This window comes from Mandrillus leucophaeus, unplaced genomic scaffold, assembly GCF_000951045.1.
Source record: "Mandrillus leucophaeus isolate KB7577 unplaced genomic scaffold, Mleu.le_1.0 Scaffold172, whole genome shotgun sequence".
Taxonomy (NCBI): domain Eukaryota; kingdom Metazoa; phylum Chordata; class Mammalia; order Primates; family Cercopithecidae; genus Mandrillus; species Mandrillus leucophaeus.
The window spans coordinates 1,808,774-1,828,638 of NW_012101721.1; the positions used below are offsets into that span (position 1 = coordinate 1,808,774).

At 39.1% G+C, this 19,865-nt stretch overlaps 1 protein-coding gene and 1 pseudogene across 6 annotated transcripts in view; both read left to right on the forward strand.

Annotated features, from left to right (window-relative positions):
- BCO2 (beta-carotene oxygenase 2) overlaps window positions 1–19,865 on the forward strand; it is a 58,172-nt gene that overhangs the window by 9,354 nt on the left and 28,953 nt on the right. For 4 of the 6 annotated variants that reach the window (XM_011977005.1, XM_011977006.1, XM_011977008.1 and 1 more), the window contains exons 2-5: window positions 1,574–1,778; window positions 15,016–15,239; window positions 15,420–15,535; window positions 16,185–16,287. In XM_011977005.1, the coding sequence (XP_011832395.1) occupies window positions 1,574–1,778; window positions 15,016–15,239; window positions 15,420–15,535; window positions 16,185–16,287 (648 nt within the window). The remainder of the gene's footprint in view (window positions 1–1,573; window positions 1,779–15,015; window positions 15,240–15,419; window positions 15,536–16,184; window positions 16,288–19,865) is intronic. The other 2 variants (XM_011977011.1, XM_011977010.1) reach the window with 2 other exon arrangements.
- On the forward strand, window positions 2,898–4,241 carry LOC105537415 (annotated as a pseudogene).

A 19,865-nucleotide genomic window follows, 5' to 3' on the forward strand; every position in this document is an offset into this window, starting at 1 on the left:
TGTGTGTGTGTGTGTGTGTGTGTGTGTGTGTGTGTGTTTTTAGTAGAGACGAGGTTTCACCATCTTGGCCAGGCTTGTCTTGAATTCCTGATCTTGTGATCCACCTGCCTCGGCCTCCCAAAGTGCTGGGATTACAGGTGTGAGCCACCGTGCCCAGCCTACACTGTGCTGCCTCTTAAGGGAAGTACTGTAACACTGGAGATAGACCTTGACCAATTAATGAAATTTTTTTTTTTTTTTTCTTTTTGAGACAAAGTTTTGCTCTTGTTGTCCAGGCTGGAGAGCGTTGGTGCGATCTCGGCTCACTGCAACCTCTGTCTCCCGGGTTCAAGCGATTCTCCTACCTCAGCTCCTGAGTAGCTGGGATTACAGGGGTCTGCCACAACGTCCGGCTAATTTTTTTTTGTATTTTTAGTAGAGACGGGCTTTCATTATGTTTCATTATGTTGGTCAGACTGGCCTTGAACTCCTGACCTCAGGTGATCCACCTGCCTTGGCCTTCCAAAGTGCTGGGATTACAGGTGTAAGCCACTGTGCCCTGCTGGAATTTTCTTAGAACTAGAGATAAGGACATTGGGAAGAACATTCAGGGTGAAAGAGAATTTTATTTGAAAAATCAGGAAAGAATTAGGTTTGCCTCAATTGTTACATGTCATATAGGGGAGTAGAATGTCTCATGTGCTTCAAGCTGAATTTTTGAAAAATTTGAAAGAAATGGATAGTAATAACTTGCTAAAAGAATGCAAATCTCATTTCTTAAGAGTAATAGTGTCCCTATGTGTTAGCTCATTTTTCTAGTCTAGATTTCTGAATCACTCTTAAACCTTAATGAGATAAAGAATTCTATTTTATAGCACTTGATTATTTATTTGACCACCCCTCTATGTTAGGCAGTACTGCCTTGTGAATACTCAGTAATGTTAAAATAATAGGGAAAGGTTTCAGTTTCTTATTATACAGTAATGATTTTTACTTCTTGTGCCTTTTGCTCTTTTGGTAATTTCAGACTGGATATCACTGCATAATTTAATTTTTGACACCCTTCCACTGGAAAATGCCTTGCATTTTCATGTATATGCCATTCAAATAAAAGGAATTAAATTTAAGATCTTATTAAAATCACAAGAATTGCTATGAAATCTTCGGAATCAGATTCTGGTATATCTAAATTACTGGGGTCAATGTAATTGGATAATATTGAATGGTGGTCATTTTTATAACAATGCAGTTGCTCTTAGCACATCTGGGGTTGGCATGTAAATTTATTCTTGTAAAAAGACAGGCATTGTTCAACTAAGAGAAATGATAAAAATAGTAACTGAAGTCCTAAGTTAGTTCTTAGGTAGATTAGTACTACAAGAAATAGAATTGTTGTGGGTTGAAAATGGAGAACCAAAGCGTTGATAGTCTGAGAATGAGGAAGGAGAGAGAAGAAATTTGGAGACCGTATTTGGTGTTAGGTTCACGTTTCCCTCAAGCTGCCAGTTGATAAGATTATTGTCTGTGGGAAACAGGCAAGTTTATAGAAGATTTGGTAAAATATTTTTTTGTTCTTTTGGTTTCCTCTGCACAGTTTTCAAAAGGTACATGGGAAATACTCATCAGAAGAAAGCCATCTTTGGGCAGTGTCGGGGTCTGCCATGTGTTGCACCGCTACTGACCACAGTGGAAGAGGCTCCACGGGGCATCTCTGCTCGAGTCTGGGGACATTTTCCTAAGTGGCTCAACGGCTCTCTTCTGCGAATTGGACCTGGGAAATTCGAGTTTGGGAAGGATAAGTAAGCCTTGATTTTGGAGAACAACTTGGATTTCTTGGCATGGGCTGGTTCTATGGAATATGCATTAATATCTGCTTCCTCTGTGAGGTTAATATTGCCATTCCATCCCTTTGATTACAGATAAGGAAACTGTAGCCTAGAGGAGAAAAAAGGAGACTTTTTAAACAAAATGTCCTGCTTTTTCTGCTCTGTAGACTGTTGTAAATTTGAAGCCCTCTGTGGTTTGTTCCAAAAGAAGAGAGGTGTCAGAAGCTGTCTGTGTGATGACTGAGCTGTTTTCCTGCAAGTTCCTGAAGGAAGGGCAATGTCTCCTCATACCACTCTCTTCCTAACCCAGCACTTGCCAGACACAGTGGTCTCTTTCAGTTCCTCAAACTGGGCACAGTTGTATCTGCTCAGCATCTTAGCATTAGTTCTCTCACCTATCTTCCCTAATCTTCCCAAGACTGGTCTTGTCATTCAGATGTCGATTCAAATCTCATGTCCTTTGAGCCTTTCCTGATCTCCCAACATAAAAATGCCGGCACAGTCATCCCTCAGTATTCACAGGGCATTGGTTAGAGGACCCCTCTAAATACCAGAATCCAAGTATGCTGAAGTCTCTTATATAAAATGCATATATTCGCTTTTAACCTACACATGTCCTCCCATGTCTTTTAAATAATCTCTAGATTATTTTATAATACTTAATACAATGCCTACACATACTTCATTCCCATGGATTTGTCTTAGTACTCAGCACATTCAAGTTTTGCTTTGCAGAACTTTGTGGCTTTTTTTTCCCACAATATTTTTGACTCAAGAGTTTGGTTGAATCCACAGATGTGGAGTCTATGGGTATGGAGGGCTGACTGTATTGATTACATTACCTATTTTAATTATCTACACAGCGTTATCAGTGTCTGGTATTTTTTTGTTTGTTATTTGAGTGTTAAGCTCTGTTCCCCCATTGGAATGTAATTTGATGAGGGTAGAGATTTTTTTTTCTAGTTCATCCTGTATCCCCACTACCTATAACAGTGGTCTGCACCTAAATAGCATTCAATAAATAGATGTCAATAAATGAAAAACTCAGGCAGGCTGAGGAGCCTCGGGGCGGGGTGGGAAGGAGGACTGGTCGAGCCCTGGGTGTGGGGCAGAGTGCGTGTGTGTGGTGTGTCCCCAAGGGCAGGAAGGTGGCGAAGGGAGGCGAATCCGAGTGGGTGGAGGGAGGGGAAGGGCAGGAGGAGAAAAAGGTGGGAGGAGGACCAGGTAGAAGGGTGGCGGCTCACTCAGGACCCAGCAGGGGCAGCGCAATGAGGCGGGTGACCCTGTTCCTGAACGGCAGCCCCAAGAATAGAAAGATGGTTGCTGTATATGGAACTTTATCTGATTTGCTTTCTGTGGCCAGCAGTAAACTCGGCATAAAAGCCACCAGTGTGTACAATGGAAAAGGTAGACTGATTGATGATATTGCTTTGATCAGGGATGATGATGTTTTGTTTGTTTGTGAAGGAGAGCCATTTATTGATCCTCAGACAGATTCTAAGCCTCCTGAAGGATTGTTAGGATTCCACACAGACTGGCTGACATTAAATGTTGGAGGGTGGTACTTTACAACTACACGGAGCACTTTAGTGAATAAAGAACCTGACAGTATGCTGGCCCACATGTTTAAGGACAAAGGTGTCTAGGGAAATTAGCAAGATCATAGAGGAGCTTTCTTAATTGACCGAAGTCCTGAGTACCTTGAACTCATTTTGAACTACTTGCGTCATGGACAGCTCATTGTAAATGATGGCATTAATTTATTGGGTGTGTTAGAAGAAGCAGGATTTTTTGGTATTGACTCATTGATTGAACACCTAGAAGTGGCAATAAAGAATTCTCAACCGCTGGAGGATCATTCACCAATATCCCTAAAGGAATTTGTCCGATTTCTGCTAGCAACTCCAACCAAGTCAGAACTGCGATGCCAGGGTTTGAACTTCAGTGGTGCTGATCTTTCTTGTTTGGACCTTCGATACATTAACTTCAAAATGGCCAATTTAAGCCGCTGTAATCTTGCACGTACAAATCTTTGCTGTGCAAATCTTGAACGAGCTGATCTCTCTGGATCAGTGCTAGATTGTGCAAATCTCTAGGGAATCAAGATGCTCTGTTCTAATGCAAAAGGAGCATCCCTGAAACTGTGTAATTTTGAGGATCCTTCCGGTCTTAAAGCCAATTTAGAAGGTGCTAATCTGAAAGGTATGGATATGGAGGGAAGTCAGATGACAGGAATTAACCTGAGAGGGCTACATTAAAAAATGCAAAGTGAAGAACTGTAACCTCAGAGGAGCAACTCTGGCAGGAACTGATTTAGAGAACTGTGATCTGTCTGGGTGTGATCTTCAAGAAGCCAACCTGAGAGGGTCCAAGCTGAAGGGAGCTATATTTGAAGAGATGCTGACACCACTACACATGTCACAAAGTGTCAGATGAGAATTTTAGGGACTGGAGGAAGATGTACAAGATAAAAGTGTTTTCCTTATCACTTTTCTTTCTCCACCCACTCAGTTGTCTAGAAGAAATAACACTGTAAGGAAATTAAAAAAAAATGTTTAGAGGATTATGCTTGTTCTCAGCGGTGCTTAAGGGAAAAACTGACTTTTTTTCATATTCTGATTTTTAACAGAAAAGCACTCATTTAATAGATGTAAGGAAAATAGATATTTCTGCCTTTTGAATGGGGTAGAGGGGTTTACCTGGCTTTATGACCAGGAATAGCATCTATTATATTTGTTTTTAAATAGGCATGATGTGGAAATACCATCTTGGTTTGAGATGCATTTGAGGATTTTAATTTATGGAAAGCACAACATATGCAATTATATTTATTGAATACCTAGATGCAGTATTGATATTTAAATTGTTAAAACTTTATGAAAACGTGGAAAAGGTTGTTCAGGTTCATAAATAGCTTTAGTGATGCCTCCCCTCTTTAAATACCTGTCACAACATATGAATATGGTGAGATCAGATTCCCTAAGACTCTTTTCAGGTTCATTTTCATAAGGTTTACTTTTTAGGAGAAAACAATAGCTAAATTAAAGTAATATCCAATTCTTTCTGATTGACACAGAGTGGAAAGAAAGACATCGTTGTGCATCACTGTTATTCCAAAGGTACAGTGGAACTCCGAATGGAGGAAGAACTTACCTATCGCTACAACACTTATAAATGAGAATTTCTCAGAATTTCATTCTAGGCAAGTTCCACTCAACACCAGACCAAGCAATTCTATCTATTTACACTATTAGCCTAGTTTTCTGACACAATCATCACAAGCATAGGAAGATACTTCAAAACCGAAAAACCAAGGTGCATCATTAATATTCATTTAATTCAAATACCAAATAGCTTACATAGGGCCAGCTTAGAAATAGATACTAAATCCAGAGCTACTGCAATCAAAGCTTATATGAATGAATATGGTAGAGTTGTCTGCTAAAAGGCAATGTAATATAATTACAGTTAGAACCCTACAGTGGGGAATAAGAATTTTTTTTTTTTTTTTGAGACGGAGTCTCACTCTGTCGCCCAGGCTGGAGTGCAGTGGCGCGATCTCAGCTCACTGCAAGCTCTGCCTCCCGGGTTCACGCCATTCTCCTGCCTCAGCCTCCCAGGTAGCTGGGACTACAGGTGCCCGCCACCATGGCCAGCTAATTTTGTGCATTTTTAGTAGAGACGGGGTTTCACCGTGTTAGTCAGGATGGTCTCGATCTCCTGACCTTGTGATCCGCCCGCCTTGGCCTCCCAAAGTGCTGAGATTACAGGTGTAAGCCACTGTGCCCAGCCCAGGAATGAGGAATTTTAAACACACATTTGATTACAGCCACCAAAAAATATATGTAAAGTAAAAATAAAGGCATTTGGCTGCTCTAAGATGTAATACCAATCAGTCAGCACCTGTGATTATTTTACATATGTGTGTGTGTGTGTGTGTGTATATATATATATATTTTTTTTTTAACAAATTTTAGCCCAATTTTCTTCAGTCATTATCTCTCTGCAGCAGCAGCAGAAGGGCCTGTACCTCCCTACTAGTGACCTGGTGTCCTTATTTCTACCCCAAGAGAAGGGATATTATCTGTGTCCAAATGGGTTCTGAATTCTACAGACTCATCAACATGAGGCAAGGAATCCTTGAAAACCACCTGTGTCTCCTTTGGGAGAATGACATATCTTTAGTATTTACGTAACTCATTCTTCTATATCTACATATGCAAAGCTTTCCTTAACAGTAAAGGGTACATGTGCATAGTGGGAGGAGATCAGACCCTTACAAGTGAAGGAAAGCAACTTCAGAAATGAATTATTTTCTTTTTCTTATTTTTACCAAGACAGAGAAGTATTGTATTGAGAGATAACCTATTTTCATAATCAATATGTGCCTAAATTATAAGGATCTGAAAGATCTAAACATGGTGTGCTTAGAAACTGCAGATTTTAGATCTAATGTATACTGCATTAATAAATGACATAAAATGTTAAAAAAAAAAGAAAAACCAGTAACTCTTCAGTATAAATTTCCCTCAGTGTCTACCAGAGACATGAAGCTATGTGACAAAACCTCTATGGCCAGGAAGGAATCTGCTTTGTTTTAAACATTTTTAAATAGTAGAAACAATTTTTTATTATAAAAGTTTTACCCATATAAAACTTTTTAAAATATAGAAAAGAGAGGCTGGGGGAAGCATGTACCACCTGACACATCCTTCTTTAGCACTTTGATGTATATCCTGCCAGTCTTCCCACTATTTCTATAGATTTGTTTTAAGTAATTACAATTATATGTAGTATTATTTGCCCCGGTGTAATAAAACTTCACACTATCATAAACCTTTTTGTTCATGTTGCTACCAAGTCTGAACAATCATTATTTTTAATGACTAGATGAATTCCAGGAATTACTGTTTTTTTAAAAAAAAATATTGTAGTAAAATATAGATAACATACAATTTACCATCTTAACCATTTTTATATGTAGAATTCAATGGCATTAAGTAGATTCATACGGTTGTGCTACCATCCATTCACAGAACTCATTTTACCTTGCAAAACTGAAACCCTGTATCCACTGAACACTAATTTCCCATTCTTCCCTTCCTCTAACCCCTGGCAACCACTGTTCTAGTTTCTGTTTGGTAAATCACCATGCCCTTTCCTCTGGGCCTGGTTGGAATTTGATCATGGTCCTTCTGTCTCTCATGGTCTGTTGTTGGAAACAGACCAAGAACTAGGGATGTTTTAAAAAAGGCTATGAGAAAAGGAGAAGTAGAAGAGAAGGAGGGCAAAGGGGAGGAGGAGGAGAAACTTCTAATCCAACTCCCAGAGAATAAACAGCCTCTTACAGAGGGTATCTGGTATTTCACCTGCTGCAGAAGGAGGCGCCGTCATATATTGTTCAAACTAAGTAGCAGAACCATTCGGGGTCCAGGCTTGCCCCACAGGCCTCTTTGAAGATAAGAATCTTTGTGGGACAAGTGGATGGCATGGCTGGCCCTCACAAGTGTCTACTTTGTCCTCAAATCAGTTTCTTCAGAGTCAGTGGTGGGCATTTATAGCAGGAACAAAGTCTTGCCTTCCCCTTGGACAGATATCTTCAGGTCAAAGGGAGACAGACACTCAGTTTAGTGGTTGGCTCCCAAGACAGGACCTACAGGGAGAGGCAGTGACCTAGGGAAGGGCAGTGTAACCCTTCACCTGTGGATAAGAATAGCCCTGCTCACATGTGAAGCTCTGGTCACTCTGTTAGATGCCATTTAACATATTCATGTCAGCACGCAGACAGTGATGACATGCCAAAGGCGTATCTTCAATTACATTGTTTTCATCAGTGATTTAATTGAAGACATACTAGTTTTTAAAATTATGTGAAGACTGGGTGTGGTTTATCACACCTATAATCCCAGTGCTTTGGGAGGCCAAGGCAGGAGGATGGCTTGAGGCCAGGAGTTTGAGGCTAGCCTGGGCAACATAGCAAGACTCCATCTCTACAAAAAATAAAAATTAAACAAAAGTAAAAAGAATACAGTTACATGAATCTGGGCAGAATATTAAATAGCGTCAGCACCTTTAGTCTCTACTCTTCTCTAGACAGGACTTCAGGATCCATAGTCTAGGCTCCCAGTTCCGGGACTGTCCCCACTGTAATGATTGTCCCCCTCTGTGCCACTTCGACAAGGCCACATGCCGAGGCCACACTTGGAACTTACTCTACAGAATTTCCCCACCCCTGAAATCTTGAACTCTGAAACTCTACTCTGCTCAAAACCCTAGTTTTCACAGTCCTACATTCCATTAAACTTATTTTTTCATTCCATCAAGTTCTTCTTTCCTTCCTGTCCTCTACCTTCTTAAGGCTTATCCACTGTCTCTTGATTTCTTCTCCCTGGCCCAGACTTTACTGTCAGTCACTTCAAGCACTTTGAACACCACGCTCACTTCCTTTGCCCTGGTGGTCACTGCCTCTCCTCTGATTATTTTTAGTCCTAGATTGGCCCATCCTTGGTTTCCCCTGCTCATGGGCCAGGCCTGCTGAGCAGGTCTAGAGCAAATCACACAACCTTGCTGATTGATTCAATTATGAAATGATGATTTCCAGTCCTAGCTGAGTGCTTGATGCTGCCAGGAATCTTTAGCAGTTGGTGTTGTTTGCAGCTTCTCACAGGGTCTGCCGCAAGTCTCTGACCCTTTCCTGAGGCCTCCTTCATTCTCCCTGTCCCTTTCACCCTCAGCAGATAAACTGGCCTACTTCATAGGAAGGAATGACTTGTGGGGCAGCTGCATTTAACTCCTTCAGCTTCCCTCTTCCCACCCCCACACTTCATCCCTCAGTGTTCACAGGGCATTGGTTAGAGGACCCCTTTAATACCAGAATCCAAGTATGCTACAGTCTCTTATATAAAATGCATATATTCGCTTTTAACCTACATACGTCCTTCTATATCTTTTAAATCATCTCTAGGTTATTTTGTAACACTTAACACAATGCTTACACATACTTCATTCCCATGGATTTGTCTTAGTACTCAGCAAATTCAAGTTTTGCTTTGCTGCTGATCAGAGGACGCAGCCCTCTTCCTCTTCTCTGAAACCTTGATGCATCATCATCTCTCCCATTTCCTTCTCTGCCAAATAACTCTTAGAGCTCACCTTACCTTTTGGGATGCTGTAGAGCCCAGGAGTTAGTGTCATCACTGAATTCAAACCCTTGTTCTGTCACTGAGCAGCCCTGAGACTGTGGGCATATTCCTCTGAACCTTGGTTTCCACATCTGTAAATTGGGAAAAATATTCCCTTGCAGGGTCAATGTGAAGGGAGAATATATGTATAACGGATGTAGCAAAGTGCTTAGCACAATACCTGGCATGTAGTAAGTGCTCGGTAGATGGCAGTTATCCCATCGGCAAGCTTATACCTAGATACTCTCAAACGTGGATCTCCCACCCCGCCCCCAGCTCTTGGGCTCTAGACCTGTGTTTTGCCAACTGGCTGTGGAACATCTATACTCTGGTGTTCTACAAATAGCTCAGACTCTCAAAACCGAGCCATTGACTTTTCCCCGGTACTTGTTCTTCATGTCTTCTCCATCCCGGTTAAAGTATCACCAGGCAGCCAGTCATTCAGGCCTGACTTTTTGGACCCTCTCTTTTTGTCGCTGCCTACATCCTATCAGTCATCTCTGACTTGTTTCTGGAGTTTGTCCTTTGCTCACTGGTGCTGCTTCAGTTTAGGTGCTTATCTTCTCTTGCTTGAATTATTGCCTGGGCTCCTCGTCGGCTTCTTAAGTCTGCATGCTGTTCTTTCTGTTCCAAGATGCCAGTCACACAGTTTCACTCTCCTGTTTCACAACTTCACACTTGCCTGGTGAAGGTCATTAAGCCTTAGTCTAAGTGCTGGTGATGTGGGCTGACCTGTTTCTCCAACATTATCACCTGCCACTGACAGCTCCGCCCACATGCTACCCCCTCAACTGGCTGTTCCTCTAAGATACTGTATGTCTTTTGACGCTTCCCCCTTCCATCACCTCTGCCCTTGTCCCCTCTGCAATTGGCAGACATACGTAAAGAACCAGTCAAATGTCGCCTTTCTTGTTGACCTTTTCCTGATTTCCCCAGCTTTCCATCCTATTGCTCCTTCTCTGCATAAATAGCTCTTTTGTTTTGTTTTGTTTTAAGTTTCTCCCTTGTAGCAGCAATCACTTTGTATCCGTTATTTATGTGCCTGTAAGTGCTGACCTTGGCACAATGCCTGGCAGATAGTAGGGACTCAAGCATATGTTGACTTGAATAAATGAATGCATGTAATGACAGGATCTCTTGAGATAGAATCTAACAAATTGAAATATATTAAGTAGCAAAAATTCTTGAAATTATTGTAACTTTTTTTGAAAAATACTACCAAAGTAGACAAACCATTAGTTAACATGATGAAGAAGATAAAGGGAAAAGGCACGAATATACAAAGTATGAAATGACAATGGAGAAGAAATAATTGAAACAGAAAAAAATTAATTACAAGAGACTTTGAAGGCCTTTATGCAAATACATTTGAAAGCCTTGATAAAATGGATAATTCTATAGGGAAAGCAGATTACCAAAATTGATGGAGGCCAGGTGTGGTGGCTCATGCCTGTAATCCCAGCACTTTGGGAGGTCAAGGCAGGATAACCTTAGCACTTTGGGAGGGTGAGGCAGGAGGATTGCTTGAGGAAAGGAGTTCGAGACCAGTCTGGGCAACATAGCCAGACCATGTCTCTATAAAAAGAAAAAGAATTAAACAAAATTGATAGAGAGGGAAGTTTTTTATTTTTCTATTTTTTCTATTTTTATTATTTTTATTTTATTTTTTATTTTTGAGAGGGAGTCTCGCTTTGTCGCCCAGGCCGGAGTACAATGGTGCAATCTCGGCTCACTGCAAGCTCCGCCTCCCAGGTTCACACCGTTCTCCTGTGTCAGCCTCCCGAGTAGCTGGGACTACAGGTGCCTGCCACTACACTGGTTAAATTTTTTTTGTATTTTTAGTAGAGACAGGTTTCACCGTGTTAACCAGGATGGTCTTGATCTCCTGACCTCATGATCCGCCCACCTTGGCCTCCCAAAGTGCTGGGATTACAGGCATGAGCCACCACGCCCGGCCTTAGAGAGGGAAGTTTTTAGTAGACCAGTTTCTGTAGAAGAAATAGGACCCTTATTAAGGAAATATTTCTCAAAAAAATTACCAGGCCCAGATTATTTCATAGATGAATTCTACCAGACCTTCAAATGTGAGATAGTCCCAGTACTTTATAAATTATTTCAGAGCATCAAAAATGAAGGAAACTTCCCAACTGTTTTTATAAAGGAAGCATCATGTTACTATCTAAATATAACAAAGATCATGGAAAAAAGTAAACTGCAGACTAATATTATTTATGAATATCCATGATAAAGTACAAAATAGGCCAAATATTGTGGCTCACACGTGTAATCCCAGCACTTTAAGATGCTGAGGCAGGAGGATTTCTTGAGGCCTGGAGCTCGAGATTAGCCTGGGCAACATAGTGAGACTCCATCTTTACAAAAAAATTAAAAAGTAGCCAAGTGTGGTGGCATGTCCCTGTAAGTCCCAGCTTTCTTGGGAGGCTGAGGCGGGAGAATCACTTCAGCCCAGAATTGAGGATGCAGTGAGCTCTGATAGTGCCACTGCACTCCAGCCTGGGCCACAGAACAAAATCCTGTCTCTTAAAAAAAGTACAAAATATATAATACTATTATAGCACTAATAAATATTTTGTTAAGAAACAGAATTCAATACCACATAAAAAAATAAAATTAACTATGAGCAGATGGGATTAATTTCAAGAATACAAGGTAGGCTTGTTATTAGTGAATTCATTAATACAATATAAATACACCATATTAATAAGTTCCAGGAAAAATAATCACAGAATTATCTCCATAGACGTTGAAAAAGCTTTTGTGAAAATTAAACATCCACTCTTCCTAAAAATTGCTTAAGAAAATAGGTTTTGGCTGGGCACTGTGGCTCACACCTGTAATCCCTGCAATTTGGGAGGCCGAGGTGGGCGGATCACGAGGTCAGGAGATCAGGACCATCCTGGCTAACATGGTGAAACCCCGTATCTACTAAAAATACAAAAAATTAGATGGGTGTGGTGGCACGTGCTTGTGATCCCAGCTACTCAGGAGGCTGAGGCAGGAGAATCGCTTGTAACCCGGGAGGCGGAGGTTGCAAGAGCAAGATTGTGCCACTGCACTGCAACCTGGGCTACAGAGTAAGACTCTGTCTCAAAAAAAAAAGAAAATAGGGTTTGTTGGATAGTTTCTAAATATGATTTTATATGTATGTGTTTCTTAATGTATATATATCTTGGTATATGTTTATAATATATATATTATAAATATCTTAAATAACTCTATCTATTATATCCTGGTGCTACAAGCAGTAATACTACATTGGAAAATATATGAGTATTTTCTTCAAGTCCAGACACAGGAAAGAATGATCAGTATCTTCACTACTGTTCAACATTGTACCAGATGTAAGCAATGCAATTAGATGAAAGACATTGACCAGAGGCACAAGGACTAGTAAAGTAAAATTCTCTTTTTGCAGATGATATAATATTACTATTTTATCATATTAATATAATAACCATATTAATCCTGGAAAACCATAGAGAATCAATGATAAAACTAAATTTAACAATAAAATGTGAGGTCACAGGATATAAAATTAACATACTGAAATAATATCCTTCATGTATGCAAACAATAATCAGAGAACATAAGGGTAGGGAAACTTCATTTACAATTGCAACAAAGAAGATTAAATACTTCGCAATGAATTTAGAAATGTGCAAACTTTAAAACACTCCTGGAAGATAAATTCGAATAAATGGAAAGACCATCCCCTGTTTTTGAATAGAGTGATTCAACGTCATAGAGATGTCCCAGTTCTCCCTGAGTCAATTTATAAATCTAATACAATCTTAATAAAAATTCCAACAAGCTGTTTAAGAAAGTTGGACCAACTGATACTAAAGTTCATATAGCACAATAAATATGTAAGAATTGACAAGAAAACACTAAAATTTTTTTTCAGAGGGAGCAACTAGACCTACCAGATATTAAAATATACCATAAAGCCTTTACAATTAAAACATTGTGATATTGGTGCAAGAAAGGACCACTATAGATTAGAAAGACCAGAAGTAAACCCAGGAATTTACGGACATTTAGTTATCTGATAATAGTGGCATCCCAAATTATTGGGTTTAAAGACTTTTTTTTTTTCTTTCCTGCAATTAAAAAAATTTTGGTAAAATACATATAGCATAAAATTTACCATCCTAACCATTTTTAAGACTACAGTTAAGTAGTGTTAAGTATATTCATCTTGTCATGAAACAGATCTTTAGAACTTTTTCATTTTGTGAAATTGAAACTCTGTATTCACTAAGCAGCAATTCTTTATTTCTCCTTCCTCCTTCCTCCTATTAACCACCATTCTACCTTCTGTTTTTATGAACTTGACTACTTTAAATACCTTATATAAGTAGAATCATACAATATTTGTCTTTTTACGACTGGTGTATTTCATATCACATAATGTCCTCAATGGTTCCTTCATGTTGTAACATGTGACAGGATTTCCTTCATTTTAAAGGATAAGTAATATTCCAGTATATGTTTTGGGGGAGACAAAATTTTCCCTCTTACCTCTTAGGGTCTCCAGCTGAGCCCAAGAATTAAATGGACATAGGACAGATTAACAAGAGAAAAACATACAAATTTTATTTAGTAAGTTTTACATGTACCTTGGAACCACTCCTCCCCCAAGAAAAATGAAGAGCCAAAGAATAAGTTAGGGCTGAAAGCTTGTACTAGGTTGGACAAAGTGTAGTAAATGGTGAAAATGTGACAAGACAAAGGAGTTTGGGCTACGGCAGTTAATTGTGTGAAAGTGACCATGAAGATAAAGGTTAGTTTAACAGGGTTCATTTGCACAGATCTTTCTCATTTTCTCAGCCTCAACTCCCTACCTTTGGTAATATAAATATTTTCCTTCCTTCTGGTACAGGGAGGGCACCTTTCACATGGGAGTTTTATTCCTGCTTTCAGGAAGGAATAAAGAAGGTCAGAGTGCCCTTCATGCGTCGGCTGTTTTTCAAGTACCTTTTAACTCAAAATAATCGGTATGTCAAAGTGGCATATTTTGGCGTAGCATGCTCTGAACCCTTACAGTGTAAACATTTTGTTCGTGCATTCAACCACTGATGGACACTTGAGTTGCTTCCACCCTTTGGCTATTGTGAATGATGCTGCTGTGAACATGGGTGTACAAATATCTCTTCCAGTCTCTGCTTTCAGGAACCATTGCCTTTTAAGACAATGATGTTAGCTTTGTTTATCCATACTGAAGGTATTAAGCATTCAATGTGTTAAGCATATGAAAGAAGAGACCATATAAGAAACCATTTAAAAAGCGAAACCACAAACTTTTCCTTACAGTTTTCAATGTTTAACTGTTTAAGTAGATCATTCCTAAGGTGTAATCATATGGACAAAAATAATTAAGAAGGACAGTTATCTTATTTGTCTACTTTAGCATAATCTTGATAAAGTTGAAAAATTTTAGAGTAAATGGAAACTTTAATACATACAAGATATGAAGATAACTATTTCTAAAAGCTTAGGAACTCTTCCTTTTTTTATTTTTATTTTTAATGAGACGGGGTTTTGCTATGTTGCCCAGGCTAGTCTCAAGCAATCCACCTGCCTCAGCCTCCTAAATTGCTGGGCTTACAGGTGTGAGCCACTGTGCCCAGCCTGGAACTCATTCTGATTAGGTAAATGTCAGGCATCCCATATCCTCTCATGCTATTATCTTAGCCATGGAGTAAAGGTTAGAATTTTCTTAGGATTCACCACAATAGGGGTTTTCTAAAATGTGAGGGTTTTTTTTTTTTTTTTTTTTTTTGACAGGGGTAAGGGTCAGGAGAATGCCAATTATTCTTTCCTTTTATACCTAGGATATGCCCAAAATGCTATCCTCCCATAATTTCAAGTTCTCTGACTAATCAGGTTGTGCTGGGAACCTGTCCCATTTCCTTATCTTTATATTTGAAATGAAGATCTATCACTCTTTCCCTCATTTTTACCCCATGTTTTCTTACTAATATTTATTTATTTTCTCCTGTTTGAAGGTACAATCATTGGTTTGATGGGATGGCACTGCTTCACCAGTTCAGGATGGCAAGGGGCACAGTGACATACAGGAGCAAGTTTCTACAGAGTGATACATATAAGGCCAACAGTGCTAAAAACCGAATTGTGATGTCAGAATTTGGCACACTGGCTCTCCCGGATCCATGCAAGAATGTTTTTGAACGTTTCATGTCCAGGTTTGAGCTGCCTGGTAAAGCTGCAGGTGAGAGTGATGATTATTTAAACTATTATGATATATACCATTTATACAAACATAAATCTTGAAAATAGATTTTTTTTGTATATGTGAGAGGATGTTGAAATTGCTTTCTTCCTTTGAGTGTGTGCTTAGCATCTGCTACAGTGAGCATGGTACTTAAATAACTCTAGGGTTTGGTTTCAGCCATGACTGACAACACTAATGTCAACTATGTGCGGTACAAGGGTGATTACTACCTCTGCACTGAGACCAACTTTATGAATAAAGTGGACATTGAAACTCTGGAAAAGACAGAAAAGGTAAAGTACAGGTAAAAAAATGAATAAAATAGATCCTAACATTTCTTTCCATTCGAAATACTTTTTAGAGTAGTATATATCAAGAAGAAATTGGAGCCTTAACTACAGAAAAACAAAGTTATTCATGATGCAGGTCACCTTTACCCTCTGGTCTGATGGCCTCTGGGTTGGTTTTCCTTAAATATAATTCTAAACTCCTTCCTTAGCCCTAACATCTGAAGGCTAGGGTAAAGGAGAAATAGAATAGTACTGATCTACTTTGGCTAGTTGCTGTTCTTCCTAGCTATGGTTAGTATTGGACTGGAGGTTGTCTATACCTGTATTTCCTTCATGTAACATAATTAAAAAGAAAATTTTAGACTAGGTTTTTAATTTTAATTCTTATGCTTCTTTTGAAATTTCCTGTGGTATTAGGCAAATTTATTCAGGGTAGTTTTGTTGTTAGTAGTGGTGATGGGTTTTTGTTTATTGTTTTTAGTCTTGATTTCTTTTTAGTGGGAAAAATAATTTTTATTTCTCAGAGGCAAGAAATTAGGGCTTACATTGCAGTTTTCATATCGTATTTTTAAAAACATTAGATATTTCTACTATTTATGCATGTAAGTAGAGATCTGCCCATTAAAAATCTCCAATGGTCTCAAATTTGCAGGTAGATTGGAGCAAATTTATTGCTGTGAATGGAGCAACTGCACATCCTCATTACGACCCGGATGGAACAGCATACAATATGGGGAACTCCTTTGGGCCATTTGGTAAAGTTGCGATAGAGGTCTTTTTAGAAATAATTGAGACCAGGCATGGTGGCACATGTCTGTAATCTCAGCACTTTGGGAGGACAAGGCTGGAGAATTTCTTGAGCCCAGGAGTTCGAGACAAGCCTGGGCAACAAAGTGAGACCTCATTTTACCCAAAAACAAAAACATTAGCCAGGTGTGGTAGTGTGCACCTGTGGTCCCAGCTACTCGGGAGGCTGAGGTGGGAGAATTCCTTGAGCCTAGGAGTTTGAGATTGTAGTGAGCCATGACTGTACCACTGCACTTCAGACTAGGCAACACAGCAAGATCCTGTCTCACAAAAATAAATAAATAAATAAATAGGAAAGAAATAATTGGGTGTTAACTGTCTTCTCGGGGTTCAATTATAGTTAAGATGTAAACATATGAAACATCATTTGAAAAGTTTGAAAGAAAATCTCTAAAATAGCATTACCCAACTTAAAATATATGATTTATCATTAAGTATCTGTTCTACGGTCTATTGGTACGTATGCTTAGTAGCTGATTTTCAATTTGACCTTTTTAGTTTAACTCACATTTGTATGTTTCATGGTGCCTCTCGCTTACAAGCATTGTAGGGATTTTCAGTACATATTTCTAAAACTGGAATTTTTAGTAAGTACCATATTAGAAGTATAAGAAATTTAGAATGTTGCAGCCAAGAGATACAAGGAAGGTACATTGTCTATCATAGGGAAGGAATTTATTTTTATCATGAAAGTAATACACTACACGGTAAGTTAAAGTCATAGTGGGGTTGCATGCACAACCACTTAAGTCACATCTCTTTTCTAGTCTCCAATCTGCTCCAGAAAGTTCTGATAGCTAATAATGATATAACATTTATGGAGTATCTACTATGTGTTAAGCATTTTTCCCCATATTTTTTCATTTAATCCTTATGCCAACTCTCCGAGAAAGGTGCTAATATTACCTTGGTTTTACAGACAAAGGCAGTGAACCTTGAGGAGAGCTAAATGACTTGCTCTAGTAAGCTTTTGACTCACACACGAAGCCTTGCTTGCTAGTTACTCTATTAGACCATCTCATTAGTTATTCATCATGGAATGCAGAAGACTCTATTGGTATTTTTTTAATACTCAATCTTCACCTGTTCACCATGTCCTTCTCTACTTGTTAAGGCCTTTTCACCTATCTACCCACTCTTCTAAGGGCATGTGAATTCAGGTTTCTATACATGAATACATATGTCTCTCCCTGTTTGAAGAGGAATGTGTAAGTAAGTATAGTAGACCCCCTTCTCTGTGGTTTCACTTTCACAGTTTCAGTTATCCAGTCTGAGTATTTTATGATATTTTGTGAGATAAAAACTACATTCACACAATTTTTATTACAGTATATTGTTATAATGGTTTTATTTTATTATTAGTTATTGTTGTTAATCTCTTACTGTGCCTAATTTAGAAATTAAAGTTTATCATAAGTATATATGTAAAGAAAAAAACAGTGTGTGTAGGGTTTGTACTATCCATGATTTTAGGCATCCACCGGGGGGTTTGGAATGTATCCCCCCTGGATACAGGGGGACTCCTGCATTAGATATGTTTGACTATCTTTCTCTCAGCTATCAATTAATCTACCATCTACAACCTATGAAATCTTTGTATAGGTTAATGGTATAACTTTGGTGCATAATTGGCTTTGTGGCTTGCTCCTCTCTATCTCTCCATATTTACATCTCTGAGTGTATATAAAGATGAATACTACAAGTTTGCTTTTTACTGGCACGAGTAGAGAGAGGGTGCTCTAGACACCTCTACACCCAGCTCTCTCTCTTCTTTATTACTTGATCTCAGATAAGGAGGATTCTTCAACACTGTTATAGGAAACAGCAAACATCCTTCTAAGTAAAATGTTTTAACAAAATGGATCTAAGAACCCAGCAATTTTCGGTCCATCTATCTTATCTTGATCATTAAAAAAATCAATTTCATAATAAATTAACTCTGTTAACCAAGTAGATAACTTTGTAACTCATTCATAATATGACAAATACTATTTTGCCATTCTAAATTACTTTTTTTTAATTTTTGAGATGGAGTCTTGCTCTGTTGCCAGGCTGGAGTGCAGTGGTGCGATCTCAGCTCACTGCAACCTCTGCCTCCCAGGTTCAAGTGATTCTCCTGCCTCAGCCTCCTGAGTAACTGGGACTACAGGTGTCCTCCACCATGCCCGGCTAATTTTTGTGTTTTTAGTGGAGACGAGGTTTCACCATGTTGGCTGGGATGGTCTCAATCTCCTGAGCTTGTGATCTGCCCGCCTGGGCCTCCCAAAATGCTGGGATTACAGGTGTGAGCCACCACGCCTGGCCAATCACATTTTTTTTTTTTTTTTTTTTTTTTAAGATGAAGGCTCGCTCTGTTGCCCAGGCTGGAATGCAGTGGCACGAGCTTGGCTCACTGCAACCTCCGTCTCCCAGATTCAAGTGATTCTTCTGCCTCAGTCTCCTGAGTAGCTGGGATTACAGGTGCCTGCCACCATGGCTGGCTAATTTTTGTATTTTTAGTAGAGACGGGGTTTCAGCCATATTGACCAGGCTGGTCTCGAACTCCTGACCTCAAGTAATCTGCCCACCTCAGCCTTCCAAAATGCTGGGATTTCAGGCGCTAGCCACTGCGCCTGGCCTAAATTACATATTCTAAAATAATAGTAACTAGATCTGTGATTTTCAACCTTTAATGTGCCTAACAATAATCTGGAATGTAGATTGAATCATCTGGATTTCATTCATCCTCAGGGATTCTGGTTTAGTAGAACTGAAAAGGGGCTAAAAATTTGCATTTTAACATGTTCTCTGGGTGATCTTGGTGCAAGTGGCCCCTGGACCTCACTGATTAACCCAGCCACCAATCATGAGAGCCTGTGCTTGTTACTTTGCCTCAGTTTGCTGCTTGTCTCCAGGAGACAAACTCCTGGAGAGTCTCCCAGAATTCAGCTGACAGTATTGGGCAGGTCTGGTCTTTCTGGACATTCTTCTGCTGGGTGTTTCCTGGGTGTCTGTTTGTCTTACCTAATGCCTTCAAGACTTGCAGTTAGAACAGTTCATTAATTAATGTGTTTAAATTCTGTGAATTGAGTAATCCAACTGCTGAGACAGAAAATTCATCTCTTTATCTTCTCATAATCCCAACGAACACTGAACCTACTTTTTTTTTTTTTTTTCTTCCTTCACTTGATTATTTGGCTCAGTGAGAAGTTTTTGAACTGGAACTCAATGTGCATGCAACTGCAGGGAGCTTGACTACTTGATAGACATTTGGGGGAAATTTAGTTATTCTCATTGTATTACAGTAAAATGCTTGCTAGTAATTGCTACCTTTAGGAAGTAAAAAGCTTTTGTTTTAGCTTTTCTAGATATTTTTAAAAGGCTTTTAAAATATATGAAAATCCTGTAAACATTAATCAATCCAGTTAGTTTTTAATACTTATTTAAAATATGTTGTTCAGACTAATGTTAAAGACAATAATAGAGTATTCTTGGACTATAGAGCTTGTCTAATATTTCTTTCATCACTGTACAAAGCATGACATTT